This window comes from Corvus cornix, chromosome 11 (genome assembly GCF_000738735.6).
Source record: "Corvus cornix cornix isolate S_Up_H32 chromosome 11, ASM73873v5, whole genome shotgun sequence".
In the NCBI taxonomy this organism is placed as follows: Eukaryota; Metazoa; Chordata; class Aves; order Passeriformes; family Corvidae; genus Corvus; species Corvus cornix.
This window is the reverse complement of record NC_046341.1, coordinates 989,610-1,010,134: the sequence shown is the minus strand read 5'-3', so window position 1 is coordinate 1,010,134 and position 20,525 is coordinate 989,610. Positions and strand designations below refer to the sequence as shown.

At 59.3% G+C, this 20,525-nt stretch overlaps 1 protein-coding gene across 1 annotated transcript; it reads left to right on the top strand.

The window, feature by feature from the left end:
• Window positions 1–234: 234 nt before the first annotated feature.
• Window positions 235–19,742, top strand: TANGO6 (transport and golgi organization 6 homolog). Its single transcript, XM_039558367.1, is given in 18 exon segments — window positions 235–929; window positions 1,169–1,285; window positions 2,024–2,150; window positions 2,875–2,999; window positions 3,450–3,612; window positions 4,120–4,202; window positions 5,714–5,826; window positions 7,104–7,280; window positions 8,695–8,821; window positions 9,364–9,543; window positions 12,064–12,198; window positions 13,480–13,711; window positions 13,714–13,967; window positions 14,163–14,220; window positions 15,654–15,806; window positions 17,694–17,845; window positions 18,755–18,868; window positions 19,406–19,742. Coding segments are annotated over 18 exon segments (3,159 nt in total). The 5' UTR covers window positions 235–257; the 3' UTR covers window positions 19,583–19,742.
• The last annotated feature ends 783 nt before the right edge of the window (window positions 19,743–20,525 follow it).

Sequence of the window (20,525 nt, the reverse complement as noted above, 5' to 3'; positions counted from 1 at the left end):
ATTCCTTCCCAGTATCCCATCGACCCCTGTCCTGTGGCACTGGGAAGCCGTTTCCCTGTCCTGTCGCTCCATCCCTCGTCCCAAGTCCCGTCCCAGCTCTCCGGGCGGTTTCTCCTCCCCTTCCCGACCTCCCCAAGATGGCGGCAGGAAGCGCGGCCCCTCCCCTCAAGCGACCTCCCCACTATGGCGGCGGCCGGCCGCCCCGCCCCTTCCCTGACCTCCCCAAGATGGCGGCGCTCACTGACAGCAGTCCCAACATGGCGGGCGAAGCGCCGGCGGAGCCGGAGCCGGGCCGTGTGGTGGAGGCGCTGGAGCTGCTGCTGGGGCCGCCCAGTCACGGCGACAGCGCTACCAAGTCCGTCCCGGAGCCCGCCCTGTGCCCGGAGACGCTGCGTAGGAACGCGGCGGCGCTGGAGGAGCGGCTGTCGCGGGCAGCGGGCTGGGCCGCGCTGCTCGAGCTCCGGGCGGCCGTGCTGTCCCGGGCGCCCGCGCTGGCGGCCGGGGTGGCGGGCACGGAGCCGGGCTGGGCGGCGGCCTGCGGGCTGCTGGCGCTGCTGCTGTGCCTCAAGGAGCGCCTGGCCGCGCTCGCCGCCACCCCCGCAGCCCCCGCCGCCCCCGGGGCGCCGCCGCCGCCCGGCGCCGACACGCTGAGCGTGGGGCAGGAGCGGGCGCTGCGGCGGGCGCTGCGGGCCGCCGTGGGGCTGGGGCTGCTGCCGCACCTGCCGCCGGGGCTCGGGCCGGGGCTCGGGCCGGGGCCGGGGCTGGGGCCGCCGCCCGGCACCCGCGGGGCCCGGCTGTTGGCCGCCGTGGCCGCGCTGGTCGAGCTGGCCCGGCTGCCGGCCCTGGGCGCTCCGCTGCTCGCCCGGCACCTCCGTCTGCTCGTCGCCGGGCTCTGCGTGCTGGGACACGGCCCCGCCACCCTCTGCCAGGTCCGTGCGACACTCGCACCTCTTGTCCCCGCTCCCCGGTGGTGGTGTGAGTACCCAGCCGAGCCCCAGCCCGCTCCCCAGGCGGTCCCGCCCGTGTCCTGCCCGCCGTTCCCCACGTGAGAGGAAGGACGGGAGGCACGGAGCCCGGCGAGGCGCCGCAGGACACCGGCGGGTCCCGGGGGCTTTAGTGCCCAGCCAAGCTGTTCTCTTCTCAACAGCCCTGGTGTGTTTTGTTCCAGGGTGTCTCGGAAGCGGAGCGAGCGCGGTGCCGGGAAGCCCTGAGGGACATCCTGGACCGTGTTTACCAGCCGCTGGCGGTGCAGGAGCTGCTCGTCCTGCAGGGACAGCCCAAGCAGGTACCCGGGGCCATCCCCGGCACGGGGCTATCGGGCTCCGTACCCCCGTGGTTCCCACACTCCGAGGGTGCTGCTCTCCTGGAAATGTTCTTACACCTTAAAAACCAGTCCCCGAGCGCTGGCGAGGCTGCTGGGTGTGTGTCATTCCAGCCGTGCTGTGCAGGAGCGGGGTGTGGGTGTGTCAGGGACTGTCATCGCCGCACGTGCCACCTTGGCTTGGCATCCACATCCTCCGTGCCCGGCCAAGCACAGCCTCTGCTCCTCCAGACCTCACCCTTCCACTCAGGGTATGACACAGGGCACCTGCTGCTCTCTGGGGCTGTTCCAAAGCCTCCTGGGGAGGAGGAGATGGAGAATCTCTTGAGTGTTGTTTTAGGAAAGTCCCTATTGGATAATGCCCTTAATAGAATCACAGAATCCCAGAATAGCTTGGACTGGAAGGGAACTCAAAGTTCATCTCCCTGTCATGGGCAGGGACACCTTCCACTATCCCAGGTTTCTCCAAGCCCCATCCAACCTGGCCTTGGACACTTCCAGAGATGGAATAGCATGCTAAGCACTCAAGGGCTGACCTCTCTCATTAATTCCTGATTTGCTTTGTGCCGCTGGATGAAGCAGCAATTCAAAGCCTGTCTGTGTCCTGTGCTCTCTGTCAGAGCATGGGCTGTTTGCCCAGAGGTGGGTTGGCACAGGTGTGTGCAAATACGCTCCTTACCCTGCTCCTTTGCTCCCCTCCAGAGGTCTCCGAGTGCCGGGGCAGCTCCAGCCTGGCTGCGGCGGCTCTGCGGGCACCTGCTCTCCGAGAGGCTGCTGAGGCCCGGCGGGGTGCAGGCCGTGGTTCGGGGTGTCTTGGAGGGCACAGACGGTGAGTGGAGGGCTCTGGGCCCCAGGATCACAGATTCAGAGGTGTCTTGAGATGGTTCATCCCATGAGAGGCCCAGAAGAGCAGAGCCACAAGAGCTGGATGTAGGAATTGGCTTGTGCTGGTGTGAGGTGACATGGTGATGAACAGACTTTGCCCCTGACTGTGCTGAGCTCCCAAACTGCTCTAATTTGGGATACACTTATGTTTGAGGGCCACACTGAAAGACTCTAACCCCACTTACCCTGTTTGTGCCTCAATGGAGTCACACCTCGTGTGTGTCCTGAGTGGGACCAGTCCCGGGGAATGCCCTGTCCCAGTGCCAGTGCAGTGGGAGCCATGCTGGGCACTGGGCTGTGAGAACTGTAGGGACAGTGAGACCCATCCCATCCCCTCCTCACTATGTCCTGCCAGGAAGGGAAGCTGTTGGTCTCCAAAAGCTGAATCCCACAGTTTTTAGTGCCAAAATCTCATCTGGCCAACTCCAACCATCCAAGCACAACCTCTCCCCACCTTTTGGCTCACCCACCTGGCTGTAGGAGTTATTTTCCATTATCAGAGCTCTTGCACAGCAATTTTCCCCTTTCGATCCTTAAGTTCAGGTGTCTCCTGAAAGTTTAACAAGAGCAATAAAAGCTCAAAATCTGATTTTTGGCTAGGAACACCTGGCTTCAGCCAGAGCTAGCCATGGGTTGGAGCTGACCTGGGATTTCTGCTGCTGTTGTAGGTGGTGCTGGCACTGAAGCAGCAGCTTTGGACTGGAGGAAGTGCGATGCAGTTGGGAAGATCCTGGCTGCCTGCCCACAGCAGTGCCTGTCCCTCGAGGACTACTACAGACAGGTGTGCCCCCAGGTAAGTCCTTTGTCCCCTCTGCTGGGGAGTGCGGCTTGGAGAGTGCTGAGGCTGTTGATTTTGCTTGAGTGTGGCCTCGTTCAAGCCAGCACAACATGGACGTGTTCTTTTGGCAGTAGAACATTTCTGCTGTTGAATTTTCCATGTTTTATTGAAATGCTGGATGATGTTGTCTGATCACACGAGGTGCTTGGCACTGTGCTACACAGAACTCTCTGTGTAGCCCTTGCTTCCAGCCTTTGGCTCTGGGAGTGGTGCAAGCTCCTGGTTTGAGCCCAGAAAGGCATCCTGCCTGCGTGGGAAGGACACTGGCTCTTCCACATATGGAATATCATGCCAGATGCCCAGCAAAGCAGCACATTGGCTGCTCCTTGGTTGCTGCGAGGAGCCAGGCTGCCCCCTCTGAGGGGGTGCTGATCCTTGTTCCTTTATCGTGGACTTTCCTTGCAGGTTCTGGACTTGCTGCACATCCAGGACAAAGTGGCAGCGCGGCAGTTCCAGCGTGTGGCCACCACCACGCTGCTCACCATGGCCAGGGAGCAGCCACAGCTGGCAGAGAGGCACCTGCTCCAGCCCCTGCTGGCACCGCTCCGCCGCTGCTCCGAGGCCGCAGGTACCCGGACTGGGGAAGGGTCTGGTTTCTCTCCTCACTGGTTTTTGTCATTCCATCTGAATTTCCTCAGGCCAGCAGCCAGGCCATGGAGTGTGGGAGCCCAGCTCTCTGTGCTGACCCTGTCAGTTTGTCTGGGTACACCACATTTGCTACTACTGTAGCGTGGGAGCTGAGCAGTTTGGCTCTGCCCTGTTCTCCTTGGGAGCCTCTCCCAGTCTGACACCCTTGTTCTGGGCTTCCAGATGGAAGCCGTCAGTTCCCCACGCTGACCAGCAGCTCTCTGGGGAATCATCCATCATGGAGTTGTGGTCTGCCTTGATTTCCATGTGTCCTTGGGGGTTTACAGCATTGCAGGACAATTAGCACAGCTAATGAGGGCTGGTCTGTTCCCATGGGGAGGGAAGGGAGCTGTGGAAGTGCTTTTGGGTGCAGGGAAGGGTGGGGCAGTTCTGCTGCTGGGGGCTCTGGGCTGTTTTGGGGGCTCATGTCTCTGCCCTTTGCTTTCAGAGCTGGCACTGGAGGATTTGGCAGCAGGGGCCGTGCTGGTGCCAGAGGCAGAGCTGGGCAGCTGTGTGGAAGATGTGCTCAAGGTACCGTGTCTGCTTTGGGTGAGAAAAGGAGCTGGTTTGAGACCTGGTGAGCAGTTCAGTGTGTGTTGGGCCACACAAACCAATGTGTCTCCTGCAGTCATGCTCAGTCATCTCATTTTCATCTGCAGGAGTACCCCAGCCTCCACATGGGCTGTGCCAGGGCCTCTCCACCCTCACAGGGAAGGATTCCTTCCCAGTATCCCATTTAGCCCACCCTCTGGCAGTTGGAAGTTATTGCCCCTTGTCCTGTCACTCCAGGCCCTTGTCCAAAGTCCCTCTCCAGCTCTCTTGGAGCCCCTTTAGACACTGTAAGGAGCTCTGAGGTGTCCTTGGTTCTGGAATTTGGGGGATTGGTGGCGTCCATCCTTGTGCTTCCTGTGAAGGATGAGGGCTTTTTGTGGAGGTCTCTCCTGTGACACCTCCCCTCATAACTCCATTTCCTACCATTCCCTCCAGTATCCCCCATGCCACGCTGCAGGCTCCAGCAGCTTCCTGCTGCACGTTCCAACCCAGAAGGACATCTCCAGTCCAGGAACTCAAATTTCAGAAGCTGGTGACTTGCTTCCTGGCATGCCCCGAGGCAGGCTAAGCTCTTAAATCCTGGGATTGTTGTCTATTTTCCCTGTAATGATCTGTTGTAACTGGCTGGCAGGCAGAGACCGGTCTGGAGGGCTGCTCCCTCCCAGAGCAGTGCTGGGGGGGTTGGGGTGGGTCCCTCCTTAATGGCAGAGCACTGGGGGCCTGACAGCAGGCAGATTAGTGAGGGGACCCCAGGTTTGGGGGTGTTTCTTGCCTAGCAAGTGTCATTTGATGCTTTGTGAGAAACCATCCTTGGGGCTTCATTGGGAGGCTTTGTGTACACAAGGATCTGGGGAGGAGGAATGGCTCCGTGGGGATTAGCACAGGGAAACAGGTCTGTGTGCATCAATGGGGCAGGGCAGGGCCCTATGGGGGCATCTCTCAGCCTCTTGGGAGGGTGCTGGTTGAGGTGGAGAAGAGGAGCAAGGCTCTGCAATCACCCCCAAGCCCCTATAACCCCCCCCAGAGCCTCTACAACATCCCCAGAGCTCCTGCAGTCCCCCCAGACCCTGTGCAGCCCAGTGCCTCAGCTCAGCACCCACCAGCCCAGCTGCCCTGCTAGTGACTGATCTCTGTGTTTGAGATTTGCTGTAATTCAATGAAGATTTGCTCATTCCAGAGGGCCTGTTGCATCCCTGGGTAAGGCAGGACCTTACCCCTAAGCTGCAGACTTCCCAAATAGCTGGCTGCAACCTTCCTGTAGCTTGGAGCCCTGCTGTGGTTAAGCAAATTCTTGGAGAAGGATGGTGCTGAAGGCAGGTTTTAATAAGGAATATGGCATAATCAGGGCAGACAGCCTCCAGACTGAAGGAAAAGGCTGAGAACCCTCCACCATCCTCCCTGATAGGTGCCCTGTGCACAGACGTGTTCCTGAACTCCCCTCAGCCCCACGCAGGTGTTTGACTCCCCTCCCTGTGCCCTTCTCTCCGTAGGTGTATGTGGTTGGGAATGACAGCTCGAGCCTGCTCCTGGGATCCTTGCAGTCAGTCCTGGGAGTGGTTTTCTCCCTCTATTCCTTCGCCAAGCAGAATGTGTCATACTTACGGTAAGGGAGGATTTGTACTCGGCTTCTGCTGGGGTTTCATCTGCTGGGCTCTGCCCACCTCCCACAGCCACGCTCAGGGCACAGGCAGGAGCAGAGATCCATGTTCTCATCCCAAAGCACTCTCGTTCCAAGCAGGCAGTAACCACAGGCAGGGCTCACTGGCAGCCCTGTGCCTGAGGAAGCCATTCTCATGTTAGTTTTTGTGTTCCCTGGAGCCAGAATGTTCCTTGTAGGAGTGAGCATGCCCTCGGGAGCACAGAGTGGCTCTGCCTAGAGCAGGGATTGTGATTGTCCATGGATGGATGTAGCAATGCTGGAAACTGGCTGGAGGGCTCTACAAATAGCATAAAAACTGGGAAAACAGTTCAAGCCCTGCCTCTTGGAAGTACAGGATCATTCTCCAATCTGGGATCACTCTCCTCTGGTACAATCAGGACCTGCCTCCTGGCAGCTGATACCCATACCATGCCCAGCTCCCCATGACTGCTGTACAGTGGGAAGCACCACATGTGCCAGCTGTGGCAGGGACAGGGGTGGCCAGGTGCTGGCTGTCCTCTCTCCTTGCTCCCGCCAGGCTTTCCCTGGTAAAACCATTCCTGGTGGGGTTACTCTGTGCTCTAGTGATCCTGGCGTGTGGAGGCTTTCCCTAAAAGGTGTGTGTAGACATGGCCTCTGCTGTTACTAAAGGCATCGTTAATCACTTCTAAGAACAGTGAGTGCCGTGACAAGTTGGTGGAACGCGCCAAGTTCATGCCGAGTCACTGCTTCCTTTGCTAAGGAATTTGGCAGGGATGACTGAACCGGCAGCTGCCTGGAAGTGTTCGGGTTTCCAGACCCCTGGCACGGCACAGCGCAGCGCGGCTGCTTCACCTCATTAACCTGCTTCTTCCCTTGGCAGGGCTCCCTCCCCATGCCACCTCAGTGCTCCCATCTCCTTCCTCCTCTCCCTTGGCACTGCCACCAGCCCTTGTCACCTCGGTGTGAGGCACAGGCAGGGCGTGCCAGGGGTGTTCACAGCGCTCCTTTCTCTGCCAGCCTGAAGTGTGGAGGGACCCAAATCCTTCCATCTGGGAATGCCAGAAGGGCAGGATGTGCTGCTGATCCCCTTAGAAACAGGCACAAATGCTTTCAGCTGCCAGAGCCAGGAGCTGGAGCATCCCAAGGAGAGCCCATGGCTGCGCCGGAGTGCTCCAGTCATGTCCCTCATCCCAAACCACATCACAGGGAAGGTGCAGTGGGCAGAGCAATGTCACCACCGGCTCCTTTCTCCTTGGTAGCTCCCCGTGCCAGGACATCCTGCTGTGGTTCCTGGAGAAGGCAGGGTGGGAGCAGTCCCTGGCTGTGCTGGAAGGCCTGGCCGGGCTGAGCAGCCACGTGCCCACCCTTCACCCGCGGTGCCAGCTCCGTGTGGGCAGCGAGGGCGGTGCTACCATTGTGATGGAGGAAACCATCAGGTGAGTGCTGTGGGACAGTCCCCTGGGTCACTCAGCACCCAGGGCTTTCCAAGGAAGCCTGCCAGAGAGAGCCTGGGCAAGCAGGGGGCTGCCAGTGCCATCCCACCAGGGTCTCATCCCCTCGAGCTCAGGCAGGTGATGCTTCCACACAACCCACAGAGCCCCCAGGTTCCCTGGACATGGCACAGAGCTCTGACTTCCAGCCCCAGAAAGCATCACTCTCCACCTGAGCGTTGGTGTGCACTCCCTGCCTGCTTTCCCTGTCTACTAAGCCCTGCCTGTGCAGTGTCTGGGAATGGGATGGGCATTTCCAATCTCAACACCCTCCAAATTCAACTTCCAACCTCCAGCCCAAGCCTGTCTGGTGACACAGTGAGTGGAGTCCCTCGGGCACAGGTGGCACAGTCACAGCACAGACTGTGGCAGTGCCAGCGCCGTGGAGCAGCCACGGAGCTCCTCTGGCGCGGGCAGATGGTCTCGAAGTAGAGGCAGAGCTGGCCATGCTGGGAATTAACTGCAGCCTTTAGTCTCCAGCCATGCAGCCTGGGACATCCGGCAGCAGGAGCTTGGGTTTAAAGAGAGGGGCTGTGAGCTGGCAGGAGGGCTCAGGGCAGCACTGTGGGGCAGGCAGAGGCACAGCTGTGCCCAGGGGTGTGCTGGGAGCACCTGCAGCAAAATCCCCACAAATACGTTTGTTTGGCTTCTTTTCAAGCTATTCATGACCTGAGTTAGAATTACAGGCTGGTTTGGGTTGGAAAGGACCTTAAAGCTCATCTTGTTCCAGCTGCTCCCATGGGCAGGGACACCTTCCACTATCCCAGGTTGCTCCAAGCCCCATCCAACCTGGCCTTGGACACTTCTAAGGATGGCACAGCCACAGCCGCTCTGGGCACCCTGTGCCAGGGCCTCCCCACCCTCACAGGGGAGAATTCTTTCCCAATATCCCATCTAACCCTTCCCTCTGGCAGTGGGAAGCCGTTCCCCCCTGTCACTCCAGGCCCTTTTTATTAACTCTCTTTAGGTACTGGAAGGCCACAGTTAGAAGCAGCTCTGCCTTGCTTAAACTGGGAATACTTTAAACTTGTTCCATAATGGCCCTGGCTCTGCCCATGCCCCTGCTGCCACGGCTCTGACCACTGCCTAACTTAGCCAGCACTACTCCTGTTGTTTATGGGATGGCTGGATGAAATGTATGTTTTGGGCTCATGGTTTCTGTTAATGAGTGCAGGTTAGTTAATAAACAGAGCCCAAATTACCTGGGCAATGTTTGGCTCAGCTGCCTCCAGGCTCTGCTGGGAAGTGCTGGGAAGAAAGGGTTCCAGGGAAATGCAGACTGGGATTTCACCATGCCCTGGAGTCTGGGGGTCAGGGAGTTCTGGGTGTGTTTGTGTTGGTGACACAGTGACTGTTCCAGTGATGAAGATGAGGCCCTGTATCAGAAGATCTCCTCGGAGCAGTGCCATGTGGAAAGCTTGGTGGAACTCCTGTCCCACTGCCAGAAGAGTGGTCTGGCTGGAGACTTCTTCATCCACTGCCTGAAGGTGAGGGCAGCCAGTTCCTGGTTGGGGCATACCTGCAGGAAGGGGTTCCCTGGACAAGCAGAAGGCAAAAGAAGGATCAACCCCCTGCGTGTCCCGCGGTACAGCACATGCTGGAGCAGCCCTGTGCTGGGTGGGAAGCCAAGGAGGGGGAGCAGCCCTGTCCCTGAAGGGGTTAACCCTCATCCTCATCCCCGCCCCAGCCGGTTTTAACAACAGGAACGTCTGAAGTGTGTTGGAGGCTGGGAATAATCCCTGTTGCTTCCTTGGCTGTAGAAGAGGGGCCCCGTACCTGCTTCCTTTGATCCCACTTGGATCCCCCCATAGATCCCTCTAGGCCTGGGCTGGACTGGGATTTTGTGCCCCCAGCCCACAGTCACAGGAGGAGATGGGTATGGGACACCCAGGGGCTGTGGACAGCTCTCGGAGACCTTCATCTACGGACTGGAAGGTGGTGGTGGTGTGAGGAGTCACCTGGCATTCCTGGCACTGGTTCCCCATGTTTAACCGCTGCCCCTCCATGCCCTGTGCTCCCTTCCCGGCAGGAGCTGACTCAGGTGGCGGCAGAGGACGAGGCGGCTCCAAACCCGGCTGTGGAGCCTGGAGGGAGTTTGCTGGAGCTGGAGCAGTACCAGGCCAGGCAGGGGAGGAAGCTGCTGGTCCTGCAGCTCGTGGCTGCGCTGTGCGAGGGCATCTCCGACACCGTGTTCACTGACATTGTGCAGGTTGGTCGTGGCAAAGCCCAGGGGGATCGGCTGAACACTTAGAGGAGGAGAGGCTGAAGGAGTTGGGATTGCTCAGCCTGGGGAAGAGAAGGGTCCAGAGTGACCTTAGAGAAACTTCCAGTGCCTAAAGGAGCTCCAAGAGAACTGGAGAGGGACTTTGTACAAGGGTCTGGAGTGCTAGGATAAGGGGGAATGGCTTCCCAGTGCCAGAGGGCAGGGTTAGATGGGATATGGTGAAGAAATTCCTACCTGTCACAGTGGTGAGACCTGGCACAGGGTGCCCAGAGAAGCTGTGGCTGTGCCATCCCTGGAAGTGTCCAAGGCCAGGTTGGATGGGAGCAACCTGGTTGGCATAACTGTGCTCCTACATTCGTGAATGGGCAGTGCCAAATTTATTAAATATGGTAATTTCAAAGGCCATTTGACCCTCGTCCCAAAAAGGATTGTTAAAATCTTTCCCCTCCCTGGATGTGCTGGTCAGGAAGCCATCTGGACACCAAGGGCAGCATGCCATTCCCGTGTGGATCCCCTGCAGATCCTTTGCAGATCCGATGTCTTTTAACTTCCTCATCCTGTTTTTTATTGCTGTTTTTCCCCCAGTGCCCCAGCTATGCCAGTTCTCAATGCCGCCGTGGGCAGGGGCGGTCACGGCTCAGGCAGGTTTCCTCACGTTTCCTTTGGGACAAAGGAGCCTTTGTGTGCTCAGCAGCAGAGGGGACACAGCCAGCGGCGCTTTGTCCCCACCTGCCTCCCCATCACACCCACCCACCAGGGCCGGAGAGTCGGGGTGGGAAATGGGGAAGGGTTTTGCCAGTTTTCAGGGTCCAGCCAGGAGTCTGGGATTAAAATCCACCACCAAAGAAATCCAGACAAAAAATCCATTATCCTCCTGCCTGGGGTTGTGTTTCAGGGAGGCCCTGGGCTGGGACAGGGACAGGCTTTGAGCAGGTTCTGCAGTGTGGGGTTCTCTGGGGCGTTTGGGGGGGCCCTAATGGGGTGGGAGCAAGTGGGATCCATCCTTCCAAAGCTGGAGCCCAGGAGCAGCAGCCACTGTGGCCCCCCCCAACTGCACATTTGTTTTATTTACATATTCTCCTCCATAACCAAGGTCAGCTTGATTTCCTCACTGCACCAAGGATTCTCTCCTCCTGCCTGAGACACAACTGTGCCCCAGTGTGTTTTATTTTACAATTTTTTTCCCTCCCACTTTAAAATGTTTTTTTTTCCAGATTATTTTTTTAAGTTTTAATTTTTCTCAGTTGCCATCTACTATTATTTATTCACGATTTCCCTTTTTTTTTCTTACATTAAATATAACTTCAGTCCTTCCAGCTTGCGTGTCACTGTGTTGTGAAAGCAAATATTCCGATTTTTTTTACTTACTTGCTGTTTGATGGAATTTCTTCTCTGGAATAATTATCCCAGCAGGTACCTGAGCCTTTTATGCAGCCTTTTCCAAAGGCTTTTTCCACAGCCTCCCTCCTTGCTTAAGGGATGTGCTTAAGGAAGCTGGCAGCTGAGGAGGAAATGCTGCCTGCACCCAGTGCCCTGGGGGTGGAAGTTTGGGATTTGGTGCAGTAGGGCCTTGTTGCCCTCGTACTTTGTTTTCTGAAGTAGGAACACAGTAGTTCCTCTTTTTTTGCAACACACCTATTAGGTAGGAATGACCCTGATCCAAACCCTTCCCAGGCTTGTCTGGGAGAAGATAAGGCATGGAGAACATCAACTCCCTCATTTCAAGATATGTTAGGAAGGCAGGAAGCCTGTGGGATCAAAAGTGTTGGTGCCAAGTGTGGAGAAGGCCAGCGCCAACCAGGCAGGATTGTTACAGGCTTGTGGAATAAAAATATTGTGGGAAAAATCACAGAGTAAGTGAAAACATGGGAAACAGCCCGGATGGAGTGTCAGCTGTGCAGGATAAGGGGGAGGCTGGTATGGAGAATTGTGGACAGGGGCTGGAGCTCCTTGGCTCTGGAATTCCCAAGCCTTTTCCTAGGGCAATTCCATACAGACCTTTGTTGCCACTACCTTGAGCTTCCCTTTGGGACTATCCCAGTTGCCTTCCCAGCTTCCATCCCATGGTGGAGCCAGGCAGGAGGCAGAGATGGAGCTGGGATCCCTCTGTTCCTGCAGCCCCACGGGGTCTTCTGCTGCTGAGAGACCCCACCAGTTTAACCATGACCTTGTCCCAGTTGTGGATGTGACTTGGCTGACCCCACACTGGGATCAGGGTAGTGGCAACAAGAGGAAAATGGGAAGAGTTTCACAGAATTACAGAATCACAGAATATTCTGAATTAGAAGGGACCCATGGGGATCATCGAGTCCAACCCCTGGCCCTGCACAGCACAGCCCAACAATCCCCCCCCGTGCATCCCTGAGAGCATTGTCCGAACGCTCCCTGAGCTTGTGTGGGATTGTGCTGGAGAGCTGCGTGGGCTGGGGACACTCAGCTGGGCACAGAGGCTGCAGAGGAGGTGGCCCGGGGTGTCCCTGCTGCTGACGGCCGTTCCCTTGGCAGGTGCAGGAGTTCGTGGCGGCCGTGCTGCACCGGGCCTGTGCCCACCCTGCGCAGGGCCCCGGCGCAGCGGCCGAGGCGCAGACCCTCGCCATGGCCATGGGGCTCGTGGCCGCCCTGCTCGGCGGGGCCGTCCAGGTGAGGGGGGAAGCCAGGGGTTCGGTGGGTGTGGGGCGGGGGGCCGGGCAGTGCCATGCCCAGTCGAGGGTGCTGCAGCACAGCTGGGTGCCCTGGCTCAGGGTCCCTGCTCGGTCACAAGCTGTAAGTAGTTATCTAGAGAGTTATATATAAATGTTTTCCTTGGGGTGGTGCTGGGGTGTTGACCAAGGATTCAATCTGAGCAGGGCACCCCGAAGAGCCCAATTAACTAATTTATAATCTCTTCCAAAAAGGCACTGACAGAGGAGCACAGTCACGTACAGCATCTTTAAATGCCAGCACTGCACCCTCTGCATCCCCATACGGTCACAGGCTCTGGAGCATTGTGAACTTCCCATGTGGGCTGTACCCTTGAAAATCCTCTTACATTTTTATATTTACATTTTATACATATTTATATTGTTATTTATATCTCTCGCTTACCTCCTAATACCTATAGAGATATGAGCTCTGTGTCACTCGGGTGTCAGTGGGACTGCCATGGCGAGCAATGGCACATCCATTAATGCGCTGCCATCACTGAGCTGCTGGGGTTGCTTCATCCCTGGATTTGCCCTAAGGAAAATCCAGCTGTTAATGGAAAAAGATCATTTATTGTTTCTTATTGCTAAATTTCTAACACTGGGAAAAGAACTGTAGTTGAAGAGAAGTTAAAGCCAGAGCCTTGCGGCTGCAATGGGCCCCTCCCAGGCGAGCTCCTGCTCCCACTTCTGCGTTAATGGGAGTGACATAATTTGGAAAATGGAATGTGAAAGGTTTTGGAAGCAGCTGCAGAACTGTTTGGGTTTTAGCAGGCGAGGGGTTTTACACAATCATCCAAAATCTCTGCTAAAGCACCCTTTTTCAGGCCTCACATCCCAAATTTTAGTAGTTAAATCCAGGTTACGGCAGGAGCTCCTTGAGCTCAGGACAGGTTGTGGCTGCCGTGCCAGGAGCGTCCTTCCAGGCAGGACTGGTGGCAAGTCTGGCACAGTGCTGGTGGGAGGGATGTCCCTGGCCTGGCCCCCATGCACGGACACCGCTGTTTTTCAGGTTCATGCCCTTCCCACCTTCTCCTGTCCTGCCAGAGCTGCCAGGGCTGGGATTGGCGCTGGGATGAGAGGAGCTCGTGGTGCCCAGAGCCCGGCTCATGGGCTGGGGATGGGGCTACACATGGGCTCTGGGGCTCCTCACCCCCATGCCCGCCCACCCTCCTGGGAGCATGCCAGGGAGTGAACCCTCGTTAACATTGGTGCCAGCGCTGCTCTTCTCCCTCCGCAGCTCCAATCCAGCGATTTCGTGGTGCTGAAGCGCCTGGTGCCGTTGCTGGAGGAGCTGTCCCGCACCTACCCCGAGCCCCTCACCCAGGAGCTGGCCTCGGACCTGCGCATCGCCATCTGCACCCACGGCGCCTGTTCCCCCAGCGCGGTGGGCACCGCTGCCGATGACGTGCTGGGCAGGAAGCCTGGCATGGAGCACCGAGCCCTGCTGCCGTTCCCAGCAGAGCCCCCAGCCCCCCATCGCCACGGCACGGACACGGCAGCCCCTCGGCTCACAGGGAGAGGAGCGGAGAGCAGAGCACACGCCATGAGCCCAGTGCCTCTCCAGCCCCATGTGCCGACGGCCCGGCCCCGGCTGGGCTCCAGGAGCTGCTGGTGTCAGCCTATGACCCCCAGCCCCCCAGCCGGGCAGCTGCCCTGCGCCATCTCGCCAGCCTGGTCACCCAGCGGGATCCCGAGGCACTTCGGCTTCAGGAGAAGCTGCTGCAGGTACCAGGCTTCTGCTGTGGTCCTTGTCCCTTGCCTTGGTCCCTGTCTCCTGCTGTGTCCCCCATCCCATGCCCTGTCCCAGCAGAGCTGGGACTGAATGTGCCATCAGGTTGGAGATGGTTGTAATTATCAGAGCCCTCTGGCCTTGCTGGCCCAGCCCAGGGTCACTGCTGATGGCACTTCCCTTCCTTCCAGGTGTTCCTGGAGAACGTGCAGCACGAGGACGCCTTCGTTTACCTCTCAGCCATCCAAGGTGAGCCGTGCCTGTCAGGATGAGTGCCAGCACTTTGTCAGGGAAGGTTTTGTTCTGGGGGGGCTCTGGGAAGTGGGAGTGAAGAGCAGCAGAGCCATGGCCAGGCCGAGGGCTCGGCATCTCCTGCCCTCCCAGATTGTGGCTTTGTGCTGTTCCATCAAGTCTGGGGCCACACGTGGGCTCCATGCCAAGTTCCTGAAGCTGGAAACTTCATCCCCCAGTTATTCTTACTCCCTGGAGCTGGTCACCATCCCTATGCCAGGTCTGTGTCACCAGCTGGGGCTGCAGTTTTGGCCTGGCACGCACTGAGGGGTCTGTTCAGCTGAGGCTGGCAGAGGAGCAGGACCAGGGGGACCCGCTGGTGCTCCCTCAGGGCTCTGCCGTGGTGGCAGTTCCTGAGTACTCACACTGCTTCCCAGGAAACCCTCAGGTCAGTGCTTGCTCCGGCACGCTCGGCACAGCCCCACGGCACCAGGCTGCCCCTGGGATCTGCAGGCAGGTGCTTCTGCCCTGGGGTGATGGGCATGTCCTGTGTGACAACAGACGGTCACGGTCCCCTGGGTTCCGTGCAAGGGAGGTGCCATTCCCTTGGCCCACAGCGATGCTGGCACCGCTGCCGTTGGGTTGGTAACCTTTGGCAACAGCTGGGAAAGGAGTTTATGCTGTGCTTCCCACTGCCTGTACGGTCTTGAGAGGGACGGGTCTGTCCTTGCCCGCGGCTGGAGCACAAAGGCTGGAACCATCCTGGTGATTAACGCGCCGCTGCAGCTGCCGCACGTTTGGCAGCGCGGCCGCGGCGGTGATTAACCCTGACGCGGTTCCTCGCAGCGCTGACTCACCCATGGCAGCAGCACCTGTGCCATGCCGAGCTGTGCCGAGCCGTGCCGTGCCAAGCATGGGGCTAGGGGCCGCGCCAGACGGGTCCCCATAGTCCCACTTGCTCCCTGCCAGTGGTTGTGGCACCGCTGGGTTTCATGGAGCTGGACTCCACTGATGTATTCCTGCTGTACTGGACGCCATACCTGGAATCCTGGGGTCAGTTTTGGGCCCCTCACGACAAGACAGATGTTGAGGGGCTGGGGTGTGTTCAGGGAAGGGCAATGGAGCTGGAGAAGGGTCTGATCCCTGTGTCTGGGATCTGATTTCTCATCAGCCCCTGGAAGATGCAGCGGGCATGAGAGCATGCACACTGGCTCCTGCTCCCAGTCTGGGCCAGGCAAATCCGGCAGGGACAGAGACATGCTGACACCATGTGCCAATGGCCAGGAACTGGGAGCAGTGACCCCACTCTGTGCCCAAGCATTGGCTGCAGTGCCCAGCTGCCCCCAGTGCACCAAGTCCACACTGTGTCAAAGGGCATCACCCAGCAGCAGTGAGCAGACACCAGCTGCCAACTGCTAAATTACTGATTTTCCAGCTTTTCTCTGCTCCAGGCATTGCCCTGCTCTCCAGTGAGTACCCAGAGCGGATTCTGCCTGTCCTGCTGGCACAGTACGAGTGCCCGGCGCAGGGCACGGAGAACGCTGCAGCCGCTGTCACCAGGATGAAGCTGGGCGAGGTGCTGATGCGTGTCACCCGGGCGCTGGGTGAGTCCATGGCCGTGGGCATGGCACTGCCTGCTGCCAGCAGCCACAGCACCGCTCAGCCCCTTTCCCTGTGGGAAAGCCCACAGGGGACTTTTGTTGTCAGAAGGTGGGAAGGATCCGGAAGCCAAAGGGAAGCTGGCCGAGGTTTGCCAGCAGCAGGAGCAGGATGCCGGGTCCTGCCAGCAGCCCACCATCCCCTCGGTCGGCAGCACCAGGCTTGGAGACTGCCGGGAAGCGCCCGGACACGCAGGGCTGAGGGGTAGAAACTGGATGAGGCCTTTCCGGCATCTGCTGTTGGGACATGTCCTAAAGTGCCTTGTCTGACTCCGTGGAGGAGGCCTGGCCAGCGGGAGTGCTCAGTGGGAGCTCTCCAATGGCCAGGGAGGTGGCAGCCGGTGTCTGTGGTGCTGGGGCAGCCGGGCAGGGGTCCCTGGTCACCGGGTGGGCGCTGTGTGTCTTGGCTGGGAATGCCCCTGAAAAGCCCAGACCCCCTGAGCCCCAGGACTGTGACTCTCCTGTGTCCTGTGCCACATTCCCTGGCACCAGTGGCATCCCTGGGCTCTGCCAGCTGTGGCATCCCACCAGTGCCAAGCTGCGCCACCATCCATCCTCACTGCTGGCATGGGGAGAGGGCATCCCACTGTCTCAGCTCAGAGCCCCTCAGTCCCGGACCTCCCCGGGCGATGTCCGAGTGTCTGACCCAGTGCAGGGTTTCCCTTGGCAGCTGCCCTGGGGTGGTGGCACGCTCTCCCCCGTGCTCTCCCCGCTCGCCGTGGTGCTGCTGCCGCGGGCAGCCGCTCCGGCGCGTCCCGGCTCGCCGGCGTATTTATAGAACAAATTGCACCAAGTTGTTTCTGTTGCAAAGCTTCAGTGTCTGAGAGCGAGGATTTACCCAGCGCTTCAGGATCACTCCACAGCTCTCTGTGATTCTGAGCTCTCCTGCTCTGCCGAGGGACTGCCATGCCTCCCTCCTGCCCTGTCCCCATCCCCATCCCTGTTTTCTGTCTCACTGGAGCAGCTTTCCCTTTCTAGGAGGGGAAAGGAAGTGTAGCCATCTGGCACAGAGGCTGGTGCACTGTTGGCTTTGGAGGGGATGCATCCCGCTCGGATCACCCTGCACTGCTCACACTGCTGTAATTCCAAGTCCTGGGATGCAGGCACAGAGCATGATACGTTCCCAGCAAGTCCTTGGCATCAGAGCGCTGCCCTGTGCTCCCCCACCCTGTGCCAGTCCCCAGCCCTGAGCCCCCACGTGCAGGGTGTTGGGGACCTTCCGTTGCCCACAAGGATCATTCCTGTCTCCGCACCCTGGGGCATCCCATCCCACTGCCTCCATCTGCTGCAGGGCACCGTTGTCTGAGGAGCTTCTGGAGCTTGAGAGAGCTGGAAAAACAGAACTCACAGGCCAGCTGGCCTTCTGGAGCTTTCTTTCCACCCCTTGAGGCCCTGCCCAGTAGGAGGTGTGCCTGTGCCGTGGGGCACAGAGCTGCTCAGCTCCTGTGGGATGACCACACTCCTGGGATGGTTGTGGATGCTCAGCATGGGCCTGAGCTCTCATTAGCAGCTCAAGCATCCACAGCACTTCTGTGTGCTAATTGGGGCAGGGGATTGGGTCTGGGTGATGTGGGAATTTGGGATTCACACTTGGTGTGGTTGCAGGACCATGGGTGACCCCATGGGAGGACTGGGATGTGCCAAAGGGCCCCAAGGTCTGTGCCGTGGGGTGTGTTCCAAGGGACACAAGCCACGCTGCAGATGTTGCATCCAGCTGTTCAGTGGTGTTGCAGGGCAGATGCCCAATGCATCTGTTCCCAAAGGAGCCAGGGCTTTGGCAGGAAGGATGGGCCTTTCCCTGCTGGTGACACACAGCTCTGCTCTCTCTTGCAGGGGACATGGTGTTCCAGCACCGGGAGCCGCTGATCCGGGCCTTCCTGCGGGGTGCCCGGGATCCCGACAGTGCCCTGCGGGCCAGCAGCCTCTCCAACCTGGGCGAGCTCTGCCAGCACCTCGGCTTCCAGCTGGGATCCATCATCCAGGAGGTACCAGCTCCATCCTTCCCCTGAGCCTGCCTGGGGAGCATGGGGCCTCTTGTTAAGGAGCACATTTGTTAGCACATGGTTGGGCTGCTGAGGACATGGAAATGGGACATTTCCATATGGAAACGGGACATTTCCATAAAGGACATGAGTGGTAATTGCTGATATTGTGGACTATAAAAGTCATGGGGCCTGAAGCAAACACCAGGGAGATTCTAGCCCTGATTTTTATGTGCCTGCTCCACCCATGGCAGTCACTGCCAGAGGAGACCTGGGGGCACAAGTGGTGCCTGCCAGAGACACCTCCCGCTTAATGACACCTCGCTACCCTCCCGTTATCGTAATTACCATTATCAGTATCATCAGTATCACGGAGCTGGCCCTCACCCGCCCTGGCTGCAGGCTGTGGGTGAGACAGGGCTGCCGAGCTGCTGGAGCTCAGATCCCAGTGCGGTGAGCCCAACAGCCCTGGAGCCGATGGGTCTGTGCCTCACGGGCGCCAGAGCTTCACTCCCCGGTGCTCCTGGAGTGAGACATCATGGATTTGGCACTCGGGCTGCTCCCCTCAGTTCCCGCTCAGCACCGGTGGATCCCAGCAGTTGATGTGATGCCAGTGAGCCACACGCTGCTATTTCGGGAAGGTGCGAGCTCTGCTAATTCTCCCGGCTGTCACTGCCGGGATTTAATTAGATTCCTTTGGCTCTGCCTGATTTTTATACAGACTGTTACACAGCTTCCTGAGGCATCCATGTGCCACCCGGCCCTGGCTGGAACTGCTCGGAGCCCGCGCCCCGCAGGACATGGGGGTCCCATCCTCATTCTTGGGACATCGCCAGCACCTCAGTGGCTGCTCCGATGGGATCCTGTGCATCTCTCAGTCCTTGCTGATGCCCCCTTGCCCTGTCCCCACAGGTCACCTGCTGTGTGACGTCCATAGCCCGGACAGACCCCGAGGCTGAGGTGCGAAGAGCTGCTGTGCACGTGGTGGTGCTGCTGCTGCGGGGGCTGAGTGAGAAGGTCACTGAGGTGGGTCACCCCCTGCTTGTCCCTGGGGCAGGCACAGCCCCCCAAGGGACTGAGATGCCCAGTTTGGGCATCCCCACTAAAGGGTTCCCTCAATGGATCCTGGGGAAGGGGGGCTTTGTGGGGGTGTCCCTCTGAGCTGCTGGGCTGTGCCGGGGGCAGTGCCGTGCCATGCCGGGGGCAGTGCCAGCTCTTGGGAACCGTGGGAGTTGTTCATCGCTGATTTGACTTGGAAATGCCCAGTTTTTCCACCACCGTGGCCTCCCTCCGCAGTTCCCAGTAACAGCATGTTGGGACTTAGCTCCCATGGAGGAAACAGCCCCATTCCCCACGGGAATCCCCACAGCCGAGATCCCGGCATGCCCAGGTGCCCCTGTGCTGAAGGAGCACCACAATGTGCTGCTGGCGTGTGGGGAAACTGAGTCACGGGGGGCCGAGGCGCCGGGGAGGGGGCAGCCCCACGCCTGCCAGGACTCGCCGAGGGGGCGGTGCGGGCGAGGCGCCGGCGGGCACTGAGCTGCCCCTGCCCGCCGTGCCCAGGTGCTGCGGGACGTGCTGCGGGACCTGTACCGCCTGCTGAAGCACGTGGCGACGGCCGAGCGCGACGGCGCGACGGTGCTGCACGCGCAGCTGGCACTGGAGGAGCTGGACACCGCCATGAGGAGGGTCCTGTTCCCCCCGCAGACGCTGGAGAAGAAGATCGTGGTGCTGCCGTAGTGGGTCTGAGCCCGTGGAAATGAACTGTTCCTGCTCCGGGTTTGGGGCCAGTGGCTCCCCAGGGAAGGGCTTGCTGTGCCCTCCGGGATGCCGCTGGCGGTGTCGGACAGGGAGGGAACCTCGCTGGGACGGGGTGTGGGATTAAACAGAGACGTGTTCAGCCCTGTGTCTGTGATGTCTGTGGGGCCACGCAAAGCTCATGGGCACCATCCTGGCCATGTCCCAGCCCCTGTGTCCTGTGGAAGGGTGGGCATCATCCCCAGGGTGGGCCCTGGGTTGGGCAAGCAGCCAGCAGGGCCAGTGCCTCAGGCTCCCTTTGGCTAACCAGCACCAATGTGTGGCTGTCCCCGAGGGGAGTCAGGAGGGAGGGGGCCTCTGCTGTCTGCACCCCCAGCGTGGAATTCCATGGCCCCTCCTTGGCCCTGTACTCACACCACGAGGATGCTGAAGGCTCCAGGGGCTCCCTCCCCACAGGGTCTGAGAATGGGCCCCTCTGCTGTGGCACCAAGAGCCCCCTCCATGCTGAGAAGGGGCTAAGGGCACGTGGCTGGGACCGCCACTCACCATCATGTGCTCAGGGATACCCCAACATCAGAGTCACCTCTTCCCTCCAGGCAGGGCAGTCCCCATGAGTGCTGCAGCACCATGGGCCCCATTCCTGCACCAGGAGCTGCTCCACACCTGCAGTGTGGGGGGAGCAGAGTCCTCAGGGAGCCAGCTTGGTGGCCCCCTCGCTCCCCTGGCACCAGGCAGCCCAGCACCACCGTGCACAGCCCCAGGGGCCCAATTCCCAGCTGCCGTGTCCTGCCAGATGGGGAGGTGGGTCCAGCACCCCCCTTCCCTGCAAGGCTGGGTGTCCTGGCCGTGTCTCCCCCCAGTGCCATGTTGTGCTGTGAGTGCACAAGCAGCGGGAGCGTTCTCCTCACCAGAGAGCAGTGATGGC